We start from the raw sequence: 20,275 nt of genomic DNA on the forward strand, positions 1-20,275 counted from the left end.
AAGCGGCAACTATGTGCCAGACACAATGCAAGTCACTGAGTTAGCACAAGTGAATAAACCATGATATTGCCCTTGAGGAATTCATTGTCTAGTGGGGGAGTGAAACATATAATTGAATTAAATACAACACAATACTGTACACACAGTATGATACTGAATCTTAGCATTCACACCCCAACCCCATTTGCTGCAGGATAAAATCCAAAATTCCTAGTTAAGTATTTAATGCCTTACATGATTTGGCCTTGAAAACCCCCTAGTTAATATAAGCCTCCTCTATTCAAACATTCTTTCAGCCAAATCCTTTCATTCTTTAAAAAAAAATTATTTTTAATTATAGTTGATATACAATAATATAGTAGTTTTAGGTAATTAGTGATTAAATATTTATTTATGTTACAAGGTCATCACCTCAGTAAGTCTATCACCCACCTGGCACCATACATAGTTACTGCATTATTATTGACTATATGCCCTATACTGTACTTTACTTTCCCATGGCTAATTTTATAACTAAGTCCTCTTCTTGGTTTATTCTTTAAATACATTCTACACTCTCCTACCTCCTTGTTTTACTCATTTGGTTCCCTCTGCGTATAAACCCTTTCTCCTCATTTTTATTTCTCCAAATCTATGTCTCCTTCCTGGTCCAACTCAAATGCCTCTCCTGAAGGAAACATCAATGTTTGCACCAGCTCAAATTAATCCTTTTCTCCTCTGGACACAATTCTTTAACTGCATCTTGTCAACACTTCTATGTTATATGACTATATCCATGTCTCATGCCATAGTCACTTGGCTTGTATACATATCTTATCTCTGTTTCTAGACTGTAGATTGCCAGAGGACAAGGGGATCATGCCACACTTATTTTTCTATCACTCATAGCCCTCAGCAAAAAGTATTATATGTAAGAATTATTCAATGCATACTTATTGATTTAAGTCACACTTAGCCTTTATCAATATTTCTTTCAGCATTTTAAAACATATTTGTATATCTTTCCATAAATTACCAAAAGTTCAACACTACTAGTTTATGGTATATATACTGTTCAGAAAATGGAAGTCCATCTTGGTTAAAAAAATCAATCTGGCAGTGCTTATCATATTTCAAATGGCAGTATTCTCTCAAAATACATTCACACTTCTACTTATTTAACATATTTTAGTAAGCACCTACTGTGTGTCTGTATGACTTAAGGTCATTTAATTAACAACATAGGAAAATCAGACAAGGAATCAAAGAAAATCAAGTACAGTATACATTGGCAGAAGGGCACATCTGAGAGAAACTGAAGTACACATAGAAGGCAAGGAAGCATTGTTTGCTGCTGATTATAGTAGTGTAGGCAACATAATGAGAAAAATGGACCATATACCAGGAACAGCAATGTTTTTTTACCACAAAGCACCATCCTTGCACACAGAAATTGTGGGTGAAGGTAGGGATGGGAAAGGACATCTAGATGTAAGGTCATCCTGCTGTTTCAGTTCTCATGAGCATAAATAATAAAAAAGGCAAAAAAGAGATGTTTCAGAATCATCCCACAAAGTACATTAAAGTTTGAAAAGTAAGATATATAAGAAAATAAAATGAATGATAACCATTTAAATATGAAAGAGAGAAGGTTCTGAACCATTATCTATAGTATTCAAGGGAATGAGGAGCTCTGAAACGTAAGCAGGGGAATGGAAAGGGTATCCCCTGTGGGAAAAGGGCCCCACAGAAGGAAACAATAGAGAACTGACATTTATTTCACGTTGGTCATGAAACAGGCAAGAAGATTTCACAATGATCCTCTGAGGTTACCACTTTACTGGTGCAAAGGCAAGGCTCAGGCTCAGGAGAGCAACTTGCCATGATCATCACTCATATAGGGACAAGCCAGGACTAAACAATTACTGTGCTGTTTCCATTATGGCTCATTGCCCATTTCTGACTGCTGGCAACTTTGACAAATCCTCTATCTTATTTGGGTCTCCGTTTTTCCATTAAAAAAATGAAATCACTGAATCAAGTAAATATGACATTCCCTTTTAGGACTAAAATTTCCTAGCCCTAAAACAGAGGGTGGTGATGGGTATATACAAATCAGTCAAGGCTTTAGTGGCCCAAAAGGGCTTCAGAATAAATATAAAGATCTTCCTGTGAACTAACAATAAAATGTCGTTAGCCAAAAAAAAATCCATGGATATTTCTTATTTTGAGATTTGTGGATACAAATTACTCTAAAAATCAATCTTGAACTTATTTTTTGCTTTCTGATCTGTGTCTCCCTTCTCTCCCTTGCCTATGGGTTCTTCCAGGGCAAGAACTGTATCTCATTCATCGTTTCATTCCAGACCCTGACTTTAGTGCCACACAAAGGAAGTGCTCAACAGATTGCTGTAGGAATAAAACATGGGGAACTCCTTATTCAACTCTAAATGTGAATTTGTCTAAAGGAGAATCAATTAAATTGATTACTTTCAATGTATCTTATTGCCCTTAGTTTTTTAAATCTTTGGCCCATTTATTTCACTATTCTTACTATCTGTGACTTAATTTTAGTGAAGTATAACTGACAAATAAAATTGTAAGGTATTTCAAGTGTACAACATAGTGGTTTGATATATGTATACATTGTGAAAAGGTTCCTTCCATTGAATTACATATCCATCACCTCTTATTTGTTTCATTCTCTCAGTAAATTTCAATTATACAATTGTTACCAGTTATAGTCAAGTTATACATTAAATCCTCATGCCTTATTCATCTTATAACTAAAAGCTTCTGCCCTTAACTGCTATGATGGTTGGTATAAAAGTATATAAATACTTTAAAAAGACATTTGGGATTTCAACCACCACCAACCCTGCCCCCATCAAAAAACTGAAAAAAAATAATAACCTGAAACAAATTTGTATGATCACCTTTAAACAGTTATGGGAAACTAGATTATTTTAATCCATAAAAAGATTTTATCAGTATAAGAATTTTATATTTTCTTTGATTGCTTCAAATCTTCTTTTTTCAACAATACTACACATTGGCTATATACTCAAGATGCCTTGAAGAGGTTAGACCAAACATCTGAATGGAGAATAACTGACCCAGAAGGGCTTGGTGCTGCTATTGCAATGTTATGAGCACAAACTGAGCTACTCAAATTAACTGCTACAGAAATATAGAGAACAACAAATAATATTGGACAGCCTATAGGTTCCAAAAAATCTACAGCCTGTCATAGGAAGCTCAATAAAGGTGCAGATGCCTCTGTGTAAAGGTACTACTAGAAAACTAAATCACAGCCCCCCTGGATGGTGGATCAGCAGCTTCATTTTGTATCCCTAGTTAAGTACCTGCTTTTAACATGTTGAGGGTTGACATAGGTGCATGAAGAATAGAATGTAACATTTTGTGGTGTAAAATTTTCGACACTGTGATTAGAGAATGCACCAGCGGTAAACCTCCGGTGATTCCCAGAGCAAACAAAGTGTCGGCTACTCCCACGTAAATGTATAAAATATAAAAGTGGCTGGTGCTGGTGATGATCAATGCAGAGCTGCTATTTGTACTCCCAGTACTATTCACTGTGTCTTGAGGAGGTCTTCTGTAAAGCAAAGGAAATTGTTATTCAGCAACCAAACCTTCCCATTGAATTTTAAATATATTGTAAATGAAACTGAAGTTGAGTCTAAAGAAATACAATATATTTCTCTTAGCAGGGCTTATGCCTTTAACCTCAAGGACCCACTTTCAGCAGAAAGTAGATTAAACTTTTCCAGCACTGAAAAAGATAAACTTGATTTTTATTAAGTATGCAGAGAAAATTCTAATATATAATATTGTTGTAAATATTTTCACTACATCTTATGAAAATTAAACACAATGGAATTCTTTAGAAATTAGTGAAGAGCTGCAGGATCTGCACATGTTCACAATTCTAAACAAGAATTTGATTTTCCACTTCTATGATATTGTGGGGAAATGAAGCACACTGGATGTTACAATATTTACTAAGACCCAAAGAATCAATAGAAACAAAATATAATACACAACAGGACAGGGAATACTCACTCTTTAAATAGCCACAATAAAACCAAAGAAGCAGCCACCTGGAATGGAACAATCAATACACACTTAATTTTTTTCACCATATTTTCCTATTATTCCCACACCCACTTGTAATTCCACCATGACCAACATCAAAACACACACAATTTCATTTTTCTTTTCTTTCCTGGATCCAGCAGTTGCACTAATTGTTCTAAGAACCATTATTGTGGTGAGAACATGTTAAGTTAATGGAATTCAGATTTCACTGAATTAAATACTTTGTTATTTCATTCTTTAATTCAACAAGAAGTATTCATTGCCCACAGAAGAGCTACATTCATACTTAAATATTTTAAATAAACTTTATTTCTTGTAAAGTTTATTTAAATCTCAGTCAGCCTGCTGGCAGATAGCTTATCTAGCTATGCATAACCAGATAAATAATTGCATTTGTTAGGAAATGATTATGAGACTAATATCTATGAGACTAAGTAAGAGTGTCTCATAGAGTAAGATTATTGGAAGAGTAAGAGTAAGGTTGGTGGAAAAAATGAGATTAGTATTTATGAAATCAGATAAAATGTCAATAGTACAAAAGTTCAGTTTATGAATAAAGATAAGGTGCATTCAGGTTAAAACAAACACTGTTGGCACTATTTGGGCTTTCTCAGGTGGGAACTTTTGACTGAGGGGCAAATGTTTTATGCCATAGCTAAACAAAAAAAATTAATAACTATAAGTTTGTTTACTTCCTTTGATATTTAAATGATCTCTACTCTGTTCTATATCAATTTGGCTTTCTACTCTCCTAAACCCTGTGGGAAAAAAAAATCTTCTGTTGATGCCCCCACAGTTGTAATACTAGAAATGACTAACATGATACAATTTTCCCAATAATAACAAACCAAAAATTAAAACAAAAAACAAGAAATTGTGAATAAAATAATTTGAAAATGAACATAACAAAAAAATAAAGAGAAAAGAAACAAATATACTTTGTATAAATCTTGTCTTATTTAATACTCAAATTTAACTTATTCCATAGTACTATATAAAATTTATAAAGAACATTTAGTATTAATTAAGAAATTACATTATAATGTTCTATACTTGAAACAGGTATGTCTTTTTTAGTTAAATTCACATATCAGATAAGACTATAATGAGAAAAAATCTGAGACATCAATCTCGCCCTCCCACTTTTCTTCATTGTACACAAAGCCTTCATGCACCATATCTATAAAAAGAAAAACTACCCTTGTTTCCTTGAAATACAAGTAAATTCAAAATAACATGAAACTCAGCAATAATTCATGTTAAAAGTCTTTTTTCCTGGACAAATGTTTTTCTATTTCTTAAGAATAATCAATATACTCAAAAACCTAGATAAAGGTATATTTCTGAGTCACTCGTTGGTTATTATAGTCCCTCTTTATTCCAATTAAAGGGGTGTCAATAATGCTGGCATTACCAACATTCTCTAGATGTGAGTAAATCCCAGAAATAAATATTTTATATTTAATATTTACTATGAAATAACCGAAGCAGTTTTCCAACTCTAACCCCTATTATATAAAGTTTTTTCTGGCTCTTGTGGATACAGACATGGAACCTACAACCCAAACAGTTTTTATTGACTGGAACAAAAACCTTTCCAAGCACTTGGACATAACAAATTTAGCCAAAATACTTGGATCATACAGAAACAATTGAAGTAGCAAGTTCTACCACTTCATTTCCAAAATGTTTTCAGATTATAAAAGTCCCTACAGTTTATGAGAGTGACAGTCCTGGATGGCTAAAACAAAGAGGTCTTTATTTTCAGTTTTTTTCAGGGTTTCAAACATCATTCCATGTCATATAGAAAACAATACAGTATAGATTAGCATAGAAATTTAAACAATAATAGAAATGTTATATACATGTGCTGGTTCAGTATCGTTGATCACTTGATATGTAGTTAGTGTGTGTGAATGAATAAGCTAATTAAAAACTTTATTTCATTTCAATTCATTTCTCCTAACTTATATGGTCACATGTGGCTGGTGGCTAATGTATTGAAGAGTGCATGCAGAGATTATAATAGCTATTATATGGGGCCGTAGACAGGGTATTTATTATGTAAGCAAACTGTTAGGCATCAGGAATATGACAATGGCATTCTCCATGAATGATCAAGATAATGATTCATGAACTTTGAAAATGTAAGCAAGATGAAAAATAAAAACCTATATTTGGAAGTTAGGTCAGAATTAAAATTATGTAGGTAACTTATCTACATTATTAAAATAAACTGTATGTGAGTGTAGGATATCATGGTATATACATATGGAAGGAGAAGTCATGTGTTTATATTTGAAATACTTATTTGCTAAGTGAATTACTAAACATCTTAGGAGATTTGATAGATGAAAGTTAATCATGTATCTAATAAAACCCTAATAGTATGATTTTTAAAATAAGATGTAATGTAGACCTAAAGCAAGAACATATCCAAGACCCATAAGTCTTGGCCATGGAACCCTGGCCAGAATATTCACAACTAAAGAAAATAGGTTTAAAACAAAAGAAAACTGCCAGGGGCAATGTTATAAGAACTGGTTTACAAAAGGCTAAAAAATATGAATACAAGAGAACAAGGTATAATGGTCATCCAACATTTTACTGTGAAGAGCTTTAAATGGCTACAGAGAAGACACACTTTATATTTCACTATGGAATATCTGCAGAGGCCTCCAAATGTGACTAAGGTCCTTAATGCTCTTGATGTTAAACCTAGTTAATAACAGCAATCCCTTCTAGTCACAACAGATGTCTCTGCCTCTCTTCATGCCCACATCCTATCCATTTTTCATATAGTAAACAGTGAGATTTTTAGAACGTGAAAAAGATTACATCATATCCTGCCTGAAGCCTCTGAGTTTAAAGGCTTCCTATTGCATTTAAAATAAAATCCACGCTCTTTAATATAGCCAGTGGAACTGCGAATCCAGTTCTGGCCTACATTGTCTATATCACTAAATGATACTTGCTTCTCTCTCCTACCCCCAGTTACACTAGCCTCTTCTCAGTTTCCATAATTCATTAAACTCTTCAAAGAGCTTTGCATTTACCTCAGTCTTTGTATGTCTAAGTCTTCTGATCATTTGGGTGTAAGTTAATGTTTTTCTCTCAGAAAGGCCTACCTATCTACCCTCCTTTTCCCACCTTTATATTAAAGCAATTTGTATCTCTTTAAAGATTATCATGTTATATAATTATTTCCATCAAAATGTAGTTATCATCTATCTCCTCCTTCAGACTGTACTTCATAAGAGCAGAGAGAGTCATTTGTGCTTGTTCACACAGTATCCTCAGTGTCTAGCATAAAACCTGGTAAACAGTCAGCATAGAGTCAATCTAAATAAAGCAATAGATAAGAGAATACTTTAAAATATACTTACAAATGTCAACAGAGAGAAAGTATACAATAATACAGAAAACACATTGGAAGGAGCAGGTGACATGTTACATAAAGATATAGAATCAAAACCAATTTATCCTACAAGCTTTGTACATGTACAGAACTCAGAACTATCTCCCAAATCACAAAATGAAATCTGTGTTAAATGAAGACCTATTAAAACACTATAGACTGTTAAAGCCATTGTGAAAAACAGTATGGAATTTCTTCAGAAAACTAAAAATGGAGCTGCCTTTTGACCTGACAATTCCACTGCTGGGATTATGCCCTAAGAACCCTGAAACACCAATTCAAAAGAACCTATGCACCCCAATGTTAATAGCAGCACAATTTACAATAGCCAAGTGTTGGAAGTAACCTAAATGCCCATCTGTAAATGAATGGGTCAAAAAATTTACACAATGGAATACTACACAGCAGAAAGAAAGAAGGAGCTCCTACCCTTCTCAACAGCCTGGATGAAACCGGAGAGCATTATGGTAAGTGAAATAAGCCAGGCAGTGAAAGACAAATACCATATAGTATCACCTATAAGTAGAACCTAATCAACAAAAAACAAACAAGGAAGCAAAATATAAACAGAGACACTGAAATAAATACAGACTGATAGTAACCAGAGAAAAGTGGGTAGGGGGACAGGGAGAAAGAAGGGAAAGGGTCATCAAAGAACATGTATAAAGAACCCATGGACAAAGCCAACGGGGGGGAGGATTGGGGATAGGAGGTGGGGGTAGCTGGGTGGAGGGGAGGGGGGAGGGAAAATGGAGACAATTGTACTTGAAAAACAATAAAAAATTAGAAAATGAAAATAAAAAATAAAACACTATTCACACTTTGAGTTTTACCAAAGCAGTGCAGCATTATACATGTTCCTCCACATTATAAACATATGCACATTCATGTATTCCACTTGTATGTTCTGTTTTGTTCTTCACTGTAAAAAAAGTATGCAGAATTGTGCTAGCATATTGATGGAACTAAAAGAATGAATGAACTGAGCAAATTAATAGCTGAATGAATGACAGAAAATAGTATAAAGTGACACTCTGTCATGGCTTAATACATGATTTTAATGCTTCTCGGGTCAAATCATGTCCTAAAACTTAGAATCATGATAAGCAAAGCTGCCTTAAATAGATTACTGTCCATCAATAGCAGTAGAGATATTATGGGAGCATATTACATGTCCAAGCCACCTGGGGATTCCTCATTAGCAGACAGAAGAAAAGTCACAAAAGAATAGGATACAGCAGTTCTCTGACATATTTCTTTAAAAATCATAGAATGAAAGCATTAAACAGGATTTTCTTGAAACTCCATTCAACAACACTACCTTTAAGTGTAAAAGGAACCAGGAAACTGCCTTGTAATCTGTTATTTGCATTTTTTCTCTATCTAGTCAACAAAGCACTGCCAAGTAGGAACTCTAGAAAGACAAAGATAATGGACATTTTATAACCTATATCCTTGATGCTAATATCTAAGAACTTATAGAAGATACTATCTTATAGTATGAGAAAAGGTGCACAAATACAATAGTAGACTGACCCATATCAAAATGACATACTAATGATAAGTAGTAACAAATAGAACAAAACTACTTTTTTCAGTGGAACAGTTTGAAAACATTAAAAAGGCTATGTATTCATTACTGTAAAAGAGGAGCATATTGACCTACTGTATGTAATCATAAAATCTAAACTGAAGTACAACCCTTCTGAAAACTAAAAATGGATAAATCACTTGAACCAAGGAAAGAAATGTATTTTAACCTTTCTTAGGATCTCTGACCATGATGAACATGAGGCACTGAACAAGATTTAAAAGAGCTAAACTACCTTCCTGGGTTAGTAACTATATCATAATGCAAAGCAATGATGAGATATTTCAATGACAATCAGAAAAGGGAACACTAGTATCAAGAAAGGAGGGTAAAAATGGCCACGTAATGATAGCTGACATGGCTCAGTGAATTGAGTGCTAGCCTGAGAACAAAAGACCACCAGTTTGATTCTCCATCAGGCCACATGCCTGGGTTGCATGTGGCCAGGTCCCCCACTGAGGGCATGAGAGAGGCAACCGTCCAGTGTTTCTCACTCACATGAATATTTCTCCCCCTCTATTTCTTTCTCTCTTCCCATCTCTCTAAAAATAAATAGATAAAATCTTTTTTAAAAGATGGCAGCAAAGGTAAATAAACCTTGCCCCCTTGCTCAACTATTTCAAAATTACAATTGTACTACAAAACCACCATCATTTAGAACTACCAGAAATCAAGCTGAAAGGAAGTCCTACAACTACAGAATTAAAGAAGAAGCCACATCAAGACTGGTAGGAGGGGCAGAGTCATGAAATGAACTAGTGCCACACCAACATGTGGCAGATAAAAATCAGAAGGGGTCTCTCAGGAGCATGAGTTCCAGCTCCACACCAGCCTCCCTAGCCCAGGGTGCCAGTGCCAGGAAAACAAGTTCCCATAACTTCTGGCCATAAAAACCAGTGGGAATTGAGGTTGTGGAAGACAGAAACTTCTGCTGTCTCAGGAAGTTCCTCTTAAAGGACCCGCACATGAACTTACTCAGACTCTTTCCCCATGAGTTCCAGAATTGGGGAAGCAGACTAAAAGGCACCAGAGACACATAGAGAGGAACTGAATTGTTCAGCATTAGGGCAAGTGCTAGGGGACAGCTTTCTCCCACAAAGAAGTGCTGGCTGAGGCCACTGTTCCTTTTCTGAGCCCTTCCCCTACAGAGCGGGTAGGTGGGCACCATATGTGAGATTCTATTAACCTGGCTCACATGGTTTGTGCCACATAACTCATTCAATCCAACTCTGGAAGCACCCAAGCTGTTTCCAGTGGCTTTTCCTTAGGAATGGCTTATTTTGGCCCATGCTTTAGATTTTCCTCAGTTCTCTCAAACAAACAGCATCTGGCCTCAGTGAGCCTGATACTTCTTACTGAGTAGCCCTAGCCCTGTCACTAGCAGCAGCAGTCCTTGGTCACAGCTTGGCCTCACCTGTGCCCCTCCAAGCCCAGCTCAAGCAGCAGCCATCTGCATATCACTTCATAGCCTATGCTGGTTAGCCCCATGAAGAACACAGGAGGTGGTTGACTTTGGATGTGTCAACAGCAACCAAGGCACAACTATATGAGTAGGGTGTTCATAGCCCACATGATAGGTGAACCTTGAGTACCCAGCTTTGGTGATAGGGGAGGATGTGTCACTGTACCCTGTAGGACACTTACTACATTAGGCCACTCTACCAAGCCTAGGAGATATAGCAGCTCTACCTAATACATAGAAACAACACAGAGAGGCTGCCAAAATGAGGAGACAAAGAAACATGGCCCAAATGAAAGAAGAGCACAAAACTCCAGAAAAAAGAACTAAACAAAATGGAAATAAGCAATCTACTAGATGCAGAGTTTGGAACATTAGTTATAAGGATGCTCAGTAAATTCAGTGAGAATCTCAACAGCATAAAAAAGATTCAGTCAGATATGAAGGATACATTAATTCAAATAAAGAACAATTTATAGCAAATCAACAGTAGAATCACATCAGCAATCTGGAATTTAAGGAAGTAAAACACACCCAATCAGAACAAGAAAAAAATGAGGATAGTGTCAGGAGACTTTGGGACAACTTCAACCATACTAATATTCACATCATGAGGGTACCAGAAGTAGAAGAGAAAGAGCAAGAAATTGAAAATCTATTTGAAAAAAATAATGGCAGAAAATTTCCCTAACCTGGTGAAAGAAATAGACATATAAGTCCAGGAAGCACAGAAAGCCCCAAAGAAGATTAACCCAAAGAGGCCCACACCATGATGACATTAGCATAATTAAAATGCCAAAGGTTAAGAATAAGGAGAGAATCTTAAAAGCAGCAAAATAAAGGCAGTTAGTAACCTACAGGGAACCTCCCATAAGACCGTCAGCTGATTTCTTAAAACAAACTTTGCAGGCTAGAAGAATTGACAATAAATATTCAAAGTGATGAAAAGCAAGGACCTACAATCAAGATTACTCTATCCAGGAGAACTGAAGGACAGATAACAAGCTTCCCAGACAAGAAATCTAAAGAAATTCATCACCACCAAACCAGTATTAAATTAAATGTTAAAGGGTCTTCTTTAAGAAGAAGATAAAAAACATGAACAATAAAATGTCAATAAATACATATCTATCAACAATTAAATTTAAAAACCAAAATAAACAAGTAGAACAGAAACAGAATCATAGACACAGAAAATGGTTTGATGATTGCCATATGGGAAAGTTGTTGGGAAGATAAGCGAAAAAGGTGACAGGATTAAGAAGTCCCAATTAGTAGTTACAGAACAGTCATGGGGATGTAAAGTACAGTACAGGGAACAGAGTAGTCAAAAAACATACATGCATGACCCCCGCCCAATGGTGTGGGGATTGCCTGAGGGATCAGTGGGCAGTTTCAGTGGGCAGGAGCAAAGGGCAAAAAATTGGGACAGCTATAATAGCATTAACAATAAAATATAATTTAAAAAGAAAAAGGAAAAAAGATAGGTGAGGTAACTCAGTAAATTGGACTATTATCCCGTAAGTTAAAAAGCTGAGGGTTCAATCCCTGGTCAGGGCACATATGAGAGGAAACTGTTTGATGTTTCCTTTTCTATCTCTCTCTCTCTCTTTCTAAAATCAACAAACATATCCTTGTGTGAGGCTAAAAAAGGAGCTTAATCAAAAATAAAAACTATGTAAATTTGATTCAAAGAAAGCAACAGAATTGTGAACATTAGTGGGTAATCTGTTTAGCTGCATAACTGTGCACATAATTAATACATTACTATTTGCCTACTATCACCAAAATTTTGTTATTCAAAATTTTGAGAGCCTGTTAATTGGCAATGCTTCTAGGCTATTGGACCAAAAGGCTTATCATTTAGTATTTTAATTCCTGCCTAAAAAATGACATTATCAATTGTTTTGTCCATTAGAAAGAAAATTTTTGTAATAATTTTTGATAGCTCAAAAATAATGATAGTTATATAGCATTTTCATGGTCTACTGTAATTTAGTTTCTAGCCCAAAGACAAAGAAGCATTGTCTTTAATTAAGTGAGCTAATATTATATACATATGCAGAAACTCAATGCTCAATCACTAATTAATTAATTTTACACCATTTTGAAAGATATGTAAGTTTAACTCTATGGAGTTGCATAGGAAAAAGGTCCTGAAAATTAACATAAATCACCAACACATTCAGATAGGGCTGCTTTTTTTTACATAACACTATAAATTGAAAACAATCAAGAAATGTGATCTTTAAATGCAAAGGTTTGAAACATTAACAATTATTAAGGGCTGATTTGAGATTAAATGTAGCACATGACTGGGTTTTGTTAGCATTAATGTTGGTCATTTGGCAAGAATGGCATACATTAACCAGGTAAATTTAAAATACATTTCAATGCAACTTTTATTACTCATGTGAAGTGTTAAATTACCTAACCCCCTATTTTTGTTAAAGTGTAAAATGAATTATTGAAACTTTCATTTTGTCAGTGTTATGGACTTATTCACCTAAAACTATTTTTACCTTTAAAATGGTAATATGGCCTTAATGCTATTAATGAGAATGAGCATTGCTCAATATGTGCCAAGCCCTCCATCAAGTGCTTTATCAACATCATGTCTTTTAACCCACAAAAATGGCCTCTGAGGCTGGTATTCTTAAAACCTCCACTTTATAGATGAGGAAACCAAAGGTCAAGGAGGTTAACTAATTGACTGAGTTTCATAGTGTTGATAAGATGGAGTTAGCATTCACAGCCTGGTCAGTGTGATTTCAGAGTTGGCACTATGCTATATTATATATTGCATCAAACCTTCATTTGGTTTATTAATATAAAATAGTAGTATGGCAAAAGAGATATCAGAACCCAAAGATCAAATGGAAACCAATGGTTTAGAGGTGAAATAGTATGCATAACTTTGTAGGACATACCTTTACATATTTAACACTAATATGGTCACAGAGGAGTGATAATATTTTATGTAGACTTTTTAAATCCTTACCTGAGGACTTTTTTTTTGTTTTTAGATAGAACCACTACTGTGAAAGAGAAGCATCAATTGGTTGCCTCCTATACATGCCCAACTTAGGTATCTTACGTATCTGGACCAGGGTGGCACTCACCAGAACACAGAGAGGCAATGGAGATAGGTATGTACCCATGACTAGAATCAAACACTCAACCTTTTGGTTAAGAGAGATGCTCTAACCAACTGAGCTACACTGGCCAGGACTTACATAGGCTTCTTAAATGAGGTTACAAACAGCTTAATAACAGGACAAAAGTGCAATAATCAGCTTGGTTCAGTTATGTATGTATTTATATAGCCTCAGGAAAGGCAGCTCTTCTCCTGGCTCATTTCTTCACTGAAGGCAGCATGGGCCTTCATGTTAGATTTAGGTTGTGTACTAGGACACATCCAGCAGTGTCCTCTGGAATACATATCTAGAATAAGTAGTCATTCACAGGCTGAATCCAATCTACAGATGTGTTTTGTTGTGCCCATATAGTGTTCATTTGTTTTTATTTAAATGACTACCCACATTTAAAAATGGGAAACCTTTACACAAAAATCTGAGCTTCCATTTTATCTTGATAAATAAGAAGATTTTGCAAAACTGATCCCAAATGCCCTCATAACAACTCCTTGGCTGATGCTGAGTTACAACTGCCCCCTTAGATGACTGGTGGTTAAATGCTCTCTGTTCAGCTTCAAAGCCACTGTACCCATCTGCCAGGCCCCTTTCACCATGTAGGTGGCTGCTCCTGATCTAGAGAAAAGCCTCATCTATCAATCAGCTTCAGGAACCTCTTATGTTGATGTGGAACTGATCCTGTGGCCCACTGAACCATCTACAGCTCCCCTTTTTTAATGCCTGCTGATGTGAAGGACAGCAGGGACATGGTGAAGACATGATGATGGCTTTGGACAAAAATATTCTTAAAGCAACTGGGTAATTCAAATCTGTAAAAGGGTTGTTTACAGTGATTACTAAGCTACTAATATATGTTTACTTCATTTTTGAAGAAAGTCATTTAAAGATGGTGATTCATCAGTTGCATATTTAGCAATCTAATATCTAGAGTCAAATGAATTTAGAATTTAGTACAGAATGATTTTCAGTGTTTAATTTCAATCCATATAAAGGCATTCTACATTGAGGTTTTGAATATCTCTAGTAATAACTCTTCATATACAAGATATGCATTAAAGTCTATTTTATATAGTATATATACTTATAAAAAACTATGTGAACCTATACATACCATTTTATAATGTAAAGTTACATATATACATATATACTTATTTTTATGTGTATACATTTATATGTGTATACATGTATGAGGATATACCCTTACAATATCCAAATTTATCTTCTGGAGGGTAGACCCCTGGTAGTACAGGTGTCCCCCACCCCCAGGTGAGTGTTCCAGGAACCCATCTGCATCAGTGTGCCAGCTGGCATTGTTTTGAGAGGTTGCATTCCTCTTTAGTGAATTTTTTGAAGACTCTTTCAATGCATTTGCTAATTTCATTGATGGGTAATTTACAAGCACACCTGCCCATACTGTGCTGCGTGTTGGGCATTTTTTAACAAAAAATGGCATGAACCCCATGCTCCATCCTCCCTACTCATCCCATTTCAACTGGAGTGATTTTTTTTGTTTGCTTCTCCAGAAACAAACAAAAAAATCCTCAAAAGGAAACGTTTTGCAAATGTGGAAGAGGTGAAACAAAAAACAGCAGAACCACTAAAAGGCATCAAAATCGATGAGTTCAAAAAGTTTTTTAAGCAATGGAAAAAATGCCCCAATATGTGTAGTGCATCAAATGGAGAGTACTTTGAAAGTGACTGAAGTTTAAACATATAAAAATAATTACACAATTTTAGAATTAATCTGAGTTTTGGGGGGAGTCCCTTGTATAGGCATATATCCTTCCAAACTATTATTATTTTGACTCTAAATCAAAGTAATATTTTAGAGCAGAAAATATTTACCTCAGCAAGAAAAAGAACCAAACACCAAATCAGCACAAAACTTAAGCTCTTGTGCACAGTAACATATCTAAGGTACGTGTTCCATGTCGTCACTGCTGGTATGCTCTCCATGTCATCAAAAAAGCACTCCTGAAAAAAAGCACGCATGGTTATTGCTATGAGACTATACAGTTTCACCTATGTGGTTTTATTTTGAATGTGTGAAAATAAGAAAATATTACTATTTGAAGCTAAGTGAATTTAATATAAATATAAACCATTATGAATGACACATGTGGTGTCACTCCTCAGCCAGTATGTCCACTGAAGCAACACAGCTTTTCAAACAGTGAGAAGCACCGTGATTCTTCAAAATTCTGAAAGCCAATCACTGATTATGTAACTATTGTTTTGGGGGCAATTTTACCATTTTAATGCTTATCAGTGTCACATCTTTCATCAAATGAACAGTACCATCACAATGAAGCTTCCCAGAACTCTACTTGATTTAACATATTTCTTAAGGGGGGGGTCTGTGGATAAGTACTTTGAAATTTTGCTAGCGGTGGAAATCTCCAAATAGACCTGGGGCCAAAAGATGTTTGTAAATTCCTAAATAGCCTAGGACAGGGGTGTCAAACTCATTTTCATTGGGGGCCACATCAGCCTCATGGTTGCCTTCAAAGGGCTGAAATAATTTTAGAACTGTACAAATGTAACTACTCCTTAACAGTTAAGGAGTTGAAATTACATTCAGCCCTTTGAAGGCAACTGTGAGGCTGATGTGGCCCCCGGGGACACTGAGTTTGACACACTTGAACTAGGATTATCTCTCTTTCTAACTATGATTTAAATTACAGAATTCTATTCCTCAGTGTATTCCCCTAGAAGTTTTTGTCAAATGTAGATGCATTTCAAAAATTTGAAAAAGAGTGATTCTAGGTAGTCCAAAGGGAAAGGATATTTTGTTTCTCATGAAGTCAACAAAATTCACAAAAGCAGTAAAACTTCAAAGAAGGAGTCCTGTGAAATTGGGACATAGCACACTAGTTAGGTATGAAGATTTCTGGAGAACAATAAACGTAGCTTTTAATCTGGATTCCACACTGACTTCCTAGATACTTCTTTAATTTGGGCAGTTGAACTGCTCTAAACATTACTCACTTATGTATAACTGAGGATAATGATAGGGATATTCTAAGATAGTAATAGGGACTAAGTATATGCTGCCTGGCAGTAGAAGCAATCAATAAATAATAGCTAGGTATTAATCAAAGAAATCACTCTTTACAACTAAATTTATAAGGCTCAGGTTTGAGAAATTCATTCAGACTAATATTTAAACTACATAAATAAATTATCCTTCAGGAAAACTTTTAAAAAATTATATGAATACTGGCCCTGGCTGGTGTAGCTCAGTGGATTGAGCACAGGCCTGCAAACCAGAGGATCGCGGTTCAATTCCCAGTCAGGGCACATGTCTGGGTTGCAGGCCAGTTCCCTGCAGGCCAGTTCCCAGCAGGGGATGCATGAAAGGCAACCATACATTGATGTTTCTCTCCCTCTCTATTTCTCCTCTAAAGATAAATAAATAAATACATTTAAAAATTATATGAATACTGTAAGTATTTATTTTAGTGATAACATATCATGTTCCTTCATTTTACAAAGGAGGAAAACTCAGCCCAGAGATGTTAAATGTTGTATGATTGCCAAAAGTCATACTACTTCTAATTGATCTGTTCTATTAAATGTATCAATTCATTACAATGCTATTTCATCCAATGTGCACAAATAATTTTTCTAGTAAAAATTAAACAAATCCTCTCCACTTATATTGCTTCCTCTTTTAAAAATAGAAGTATTTTATTCTTTAAAACTTAATGTAAAAAACTTTCTATCTGAAGGCTGGTGCTAGTATATGTTGAGTTTCACACACCTTCTTTAAAAGAAACCTGTCTAGAAACCCAATGTATAAAACTAATTTAAAAGATAAAAAAGCTCACACTAAAATCAGGTAAGATTGCATATAAACCAGAATAAAAAAAACAGCATATGTAGTCCTACTGAGAAACTAGATGCTTATATATCTTACATATAGAAATATTCCCTGGGCTCTAAAAAACTGCTTACCTGTTTCATATTTATTTATACTCCATCTCTTCCTAGAGAGGTTTTAAGGTGGTAATAAGCAGTTTTATAATGATTTTTAATAACTTATAATTTTTCTAACTTACAATAATGACTTTCACTTGTCCAGTAAACCCAACACTAGCCCTTGCTTTGATGTACGTTTTATGAGAAAAGATGTGTCTATTGCAAAAGGAAGCAGTTGATTCTTTTACATTTTGAAGTTGCTTGTAATTATGAACTTTGCACTTTCAGAGTCTTCGGATAAACCTCACGTTAAACCCATAATCTGAGTAAGTTTTGTAACACACTATATATTGTATTCCACTCAGTCGTATTGTGGCAAAGAAAAAGAACCACTAATAATTTATACATACCTTTAAATCTTCTTCATTAATTTCTTCACTTATTTCCAAGCCACTACCTTGAGATAAACGTCTTGAATATATATCCATTTCAGCTAAGTCCCCCTGAGGAGCCAGTGACATTTTTCCTGTAGATGCTGCTGTCTTTTGGTGAGTGATTTGACATTGATTCACTGAGGAGTGTGTCATCAGGTTCAGAACAGATTGCCTCCTTCGTTTCTGAAATGTGGGACCAGTGTTAATCACATTGCTTCGTGGCAGGATAGCCTCTCCCTGCTCAGAATCTGGAACTAAGGACAATCTTCTCTCAGAAGGCTCTTCTGAATCTTCTTCGATGCCATTGATTTGTAATGGAGTCTTTTGTACTATTGAAAATTTTTTTGCAGAATTGATTGGATTGAGAATAGAGCTCTTCCTTTTTTCACCAAACTCCCCAGGCTGCTTAAAGGATTGTTTTTTTGTTTCATTCCAGGGGATGGCAGCATCTCCTTCTAATGAGAAACGCCGTAAAGTCTCAGTTAGGATTGAATTTCTTCTTTCTGCACTAAACTGGTCAAAAGAATCATATCCCATGAGCTTTGAGTGGAAATCAGGCCGTAGATTTTGTAATTCTGAAAATGTCCCATAAAAATAGCTGCTACCTTCATGTAAAATTAATATTTTGTCAGCTTTCTTTAAGTGTTCCATTTTAGAAGTGACCAAAATCCTAGTTTTGTTAGCCATCAATTTACAGACACAGCTTTAAGAATAAATAAGACATAAATGAGACATAAATAAGATATCAATTTTATGAATACTGTATCATAATAAATATTTCATTTTAACATTTTATTATATTTTCATATAAAACTCTATAATATGATGTTACTATAATTAAAATAATTATAAAAGTGAGTAGCTAATACAAATTAATTTGGTGCCTCTTGAGTTATTATGGCATGAAATACCGCATTATTAAATTATTATAGGATGGCATATTATAAAGTTGAGTGTTAACAGACCTCAAATGAAATTAAATACCTCTATTAAATAAATGTTTAAGTTTGAGCAAACTTGTTATCCTCTGGGTCTTGGTTCATTCATCTAGAAAATGGAGAATTGTTAGATGGCATTTAAGATCCCTGGGGGGAGAGTTCCAGCCAAGATGGAGGAGTAGGTAGAAACCCTTCACTTTCTTGCACAACCAAAAGGAGGATAACAACCAATCTAAAAAACAATAAACAACCAAAAGTGCCAGGAAATCAAACTGCATAGAACTCCAACAACCAAGGAATTAAACAAACATTCACCCAGACCAGTAGGAGGGAGATGGACAGCTGGGCGGGCAGAAAAAACCTGCCACAAGGTGGCAGACTGTGCAGGCTGGGCTGGCTGAGAGGACCCGTGGCAAGGCAGCACACTGCATGAGCTTGGAAGGACTGGCTGAACAGGGAACTAAAGACTCAAGCTAGCTGTAAACTATGGTGGGGGTTGCCACAGTGGGAGAAACTCCCAGTTTCACATGAGAGTTTGTTGAAAAGTGGGGCTAGAGCCAAGCAAGTGAACCACATTGTTCCCTCTCTGACCCCTCCCCAAAAGACAGCACTATAACACAGCAAAGAGGGTTGCCCTGTCCTAAAGAATACCTAAGGCTCCGTCCCTTACAAGTACAGGTGCACCAAGATAAAGAACAAATGGCCCAAATGAAAGAACAGATCAAAACTTCAGAAAAATTGCTAAGCAATGAGAAGATAGCCAACCTATCTGATGCAGAATTCAAACACTGGTAATCAGGATGCTCACAGAACTGACTGAGCTTAGTCCTAAAATGAAGTAACAAATGAAGGCTACCCAAAGTAAAATAAAGCAAAATATTCAGGGAACCAACAGTGATGGGAAGGAAACCAGGACTCAAATCAAAAGAAAGAAATAAACATCCAGCTGGAACAGAATGAACACACAAGAATTCAAAAAATGAGACACTTAGGAACCTCTGGGACAACTTTAAATGTTCCAATATCTGAATCATAGGAGTGCTAGAAGGAGAAGAGGAAGATCAAGAAGTTGAAAACTTATTTGAAAAAATAATGAAGACAAACTTCCCCAATCTGGTGAATGAAATAAACTTCTAGGAAGTCCAGGAAGCCCAGAGTCCAAAGAAATTGAATCCACAAAGGAATACACCAAGGCAGATCATCAAGTTACCTAAGATTAAAGATAAAGAGAGAATCTTAAAAGCAGCAAGAGAAAAGCAGA

The 20,275-nt window shown here is 35.4% G+C and overlaps 1 protein-coding gene across 1 annotated transcript in view; it reads right to left on the reverse strand.

The window, feature by feature from the left end:
• Window positions 1–20,275, reverse strand: part of CFTR (CF transmembrane conductance regulator) — a 225,855-nt gene that overhangs the window by 95,534 nt on the left and 110,046 nt on the right. Inside the window, exons 14-17 of the mRNA XM_053662935.1 lie at window positions 18,053–18,779; window positions 15,567–15,695; window positions 4,063–4,100; window positions 3,345–3,595 (exon numbers count right to left, since the gene is read on the reverse strand). Of these exons, the coding sequence (XP_053518910.1) occupies window positions 3,345–3,595; window positions 4,063–4,100; window positions 15,567–15,695; window positions 18,053–18,779 (1,145 nt within the window). The remainder of the gene's footprint in view (window positions 1–3,344; window positions 3,596–4,062; window positions 4,101–15,566; window positions 15,696–18,052; window positions 18,780–20,275) is intronic.

The sequence above is a fragment of the Artibeus jamaicensis genome, unplaced genomic scaffold, assembly GCF_021234435.1.
Source record: "Artibeus jamaicensis isolate MK-2021 breed Jamaican fruit bat unplaced genomic scaffold, CSHL_Jam_final contig_311, whole genome shotgun sequence".
Classification (NCBI taxonomy): domain Eukaryota; kingdom Metazoa; phylum Chordata; class Mammalia; order Chiroptera; family Phyllostomidae; genus Artibeus; species Artibeus jamaicensis.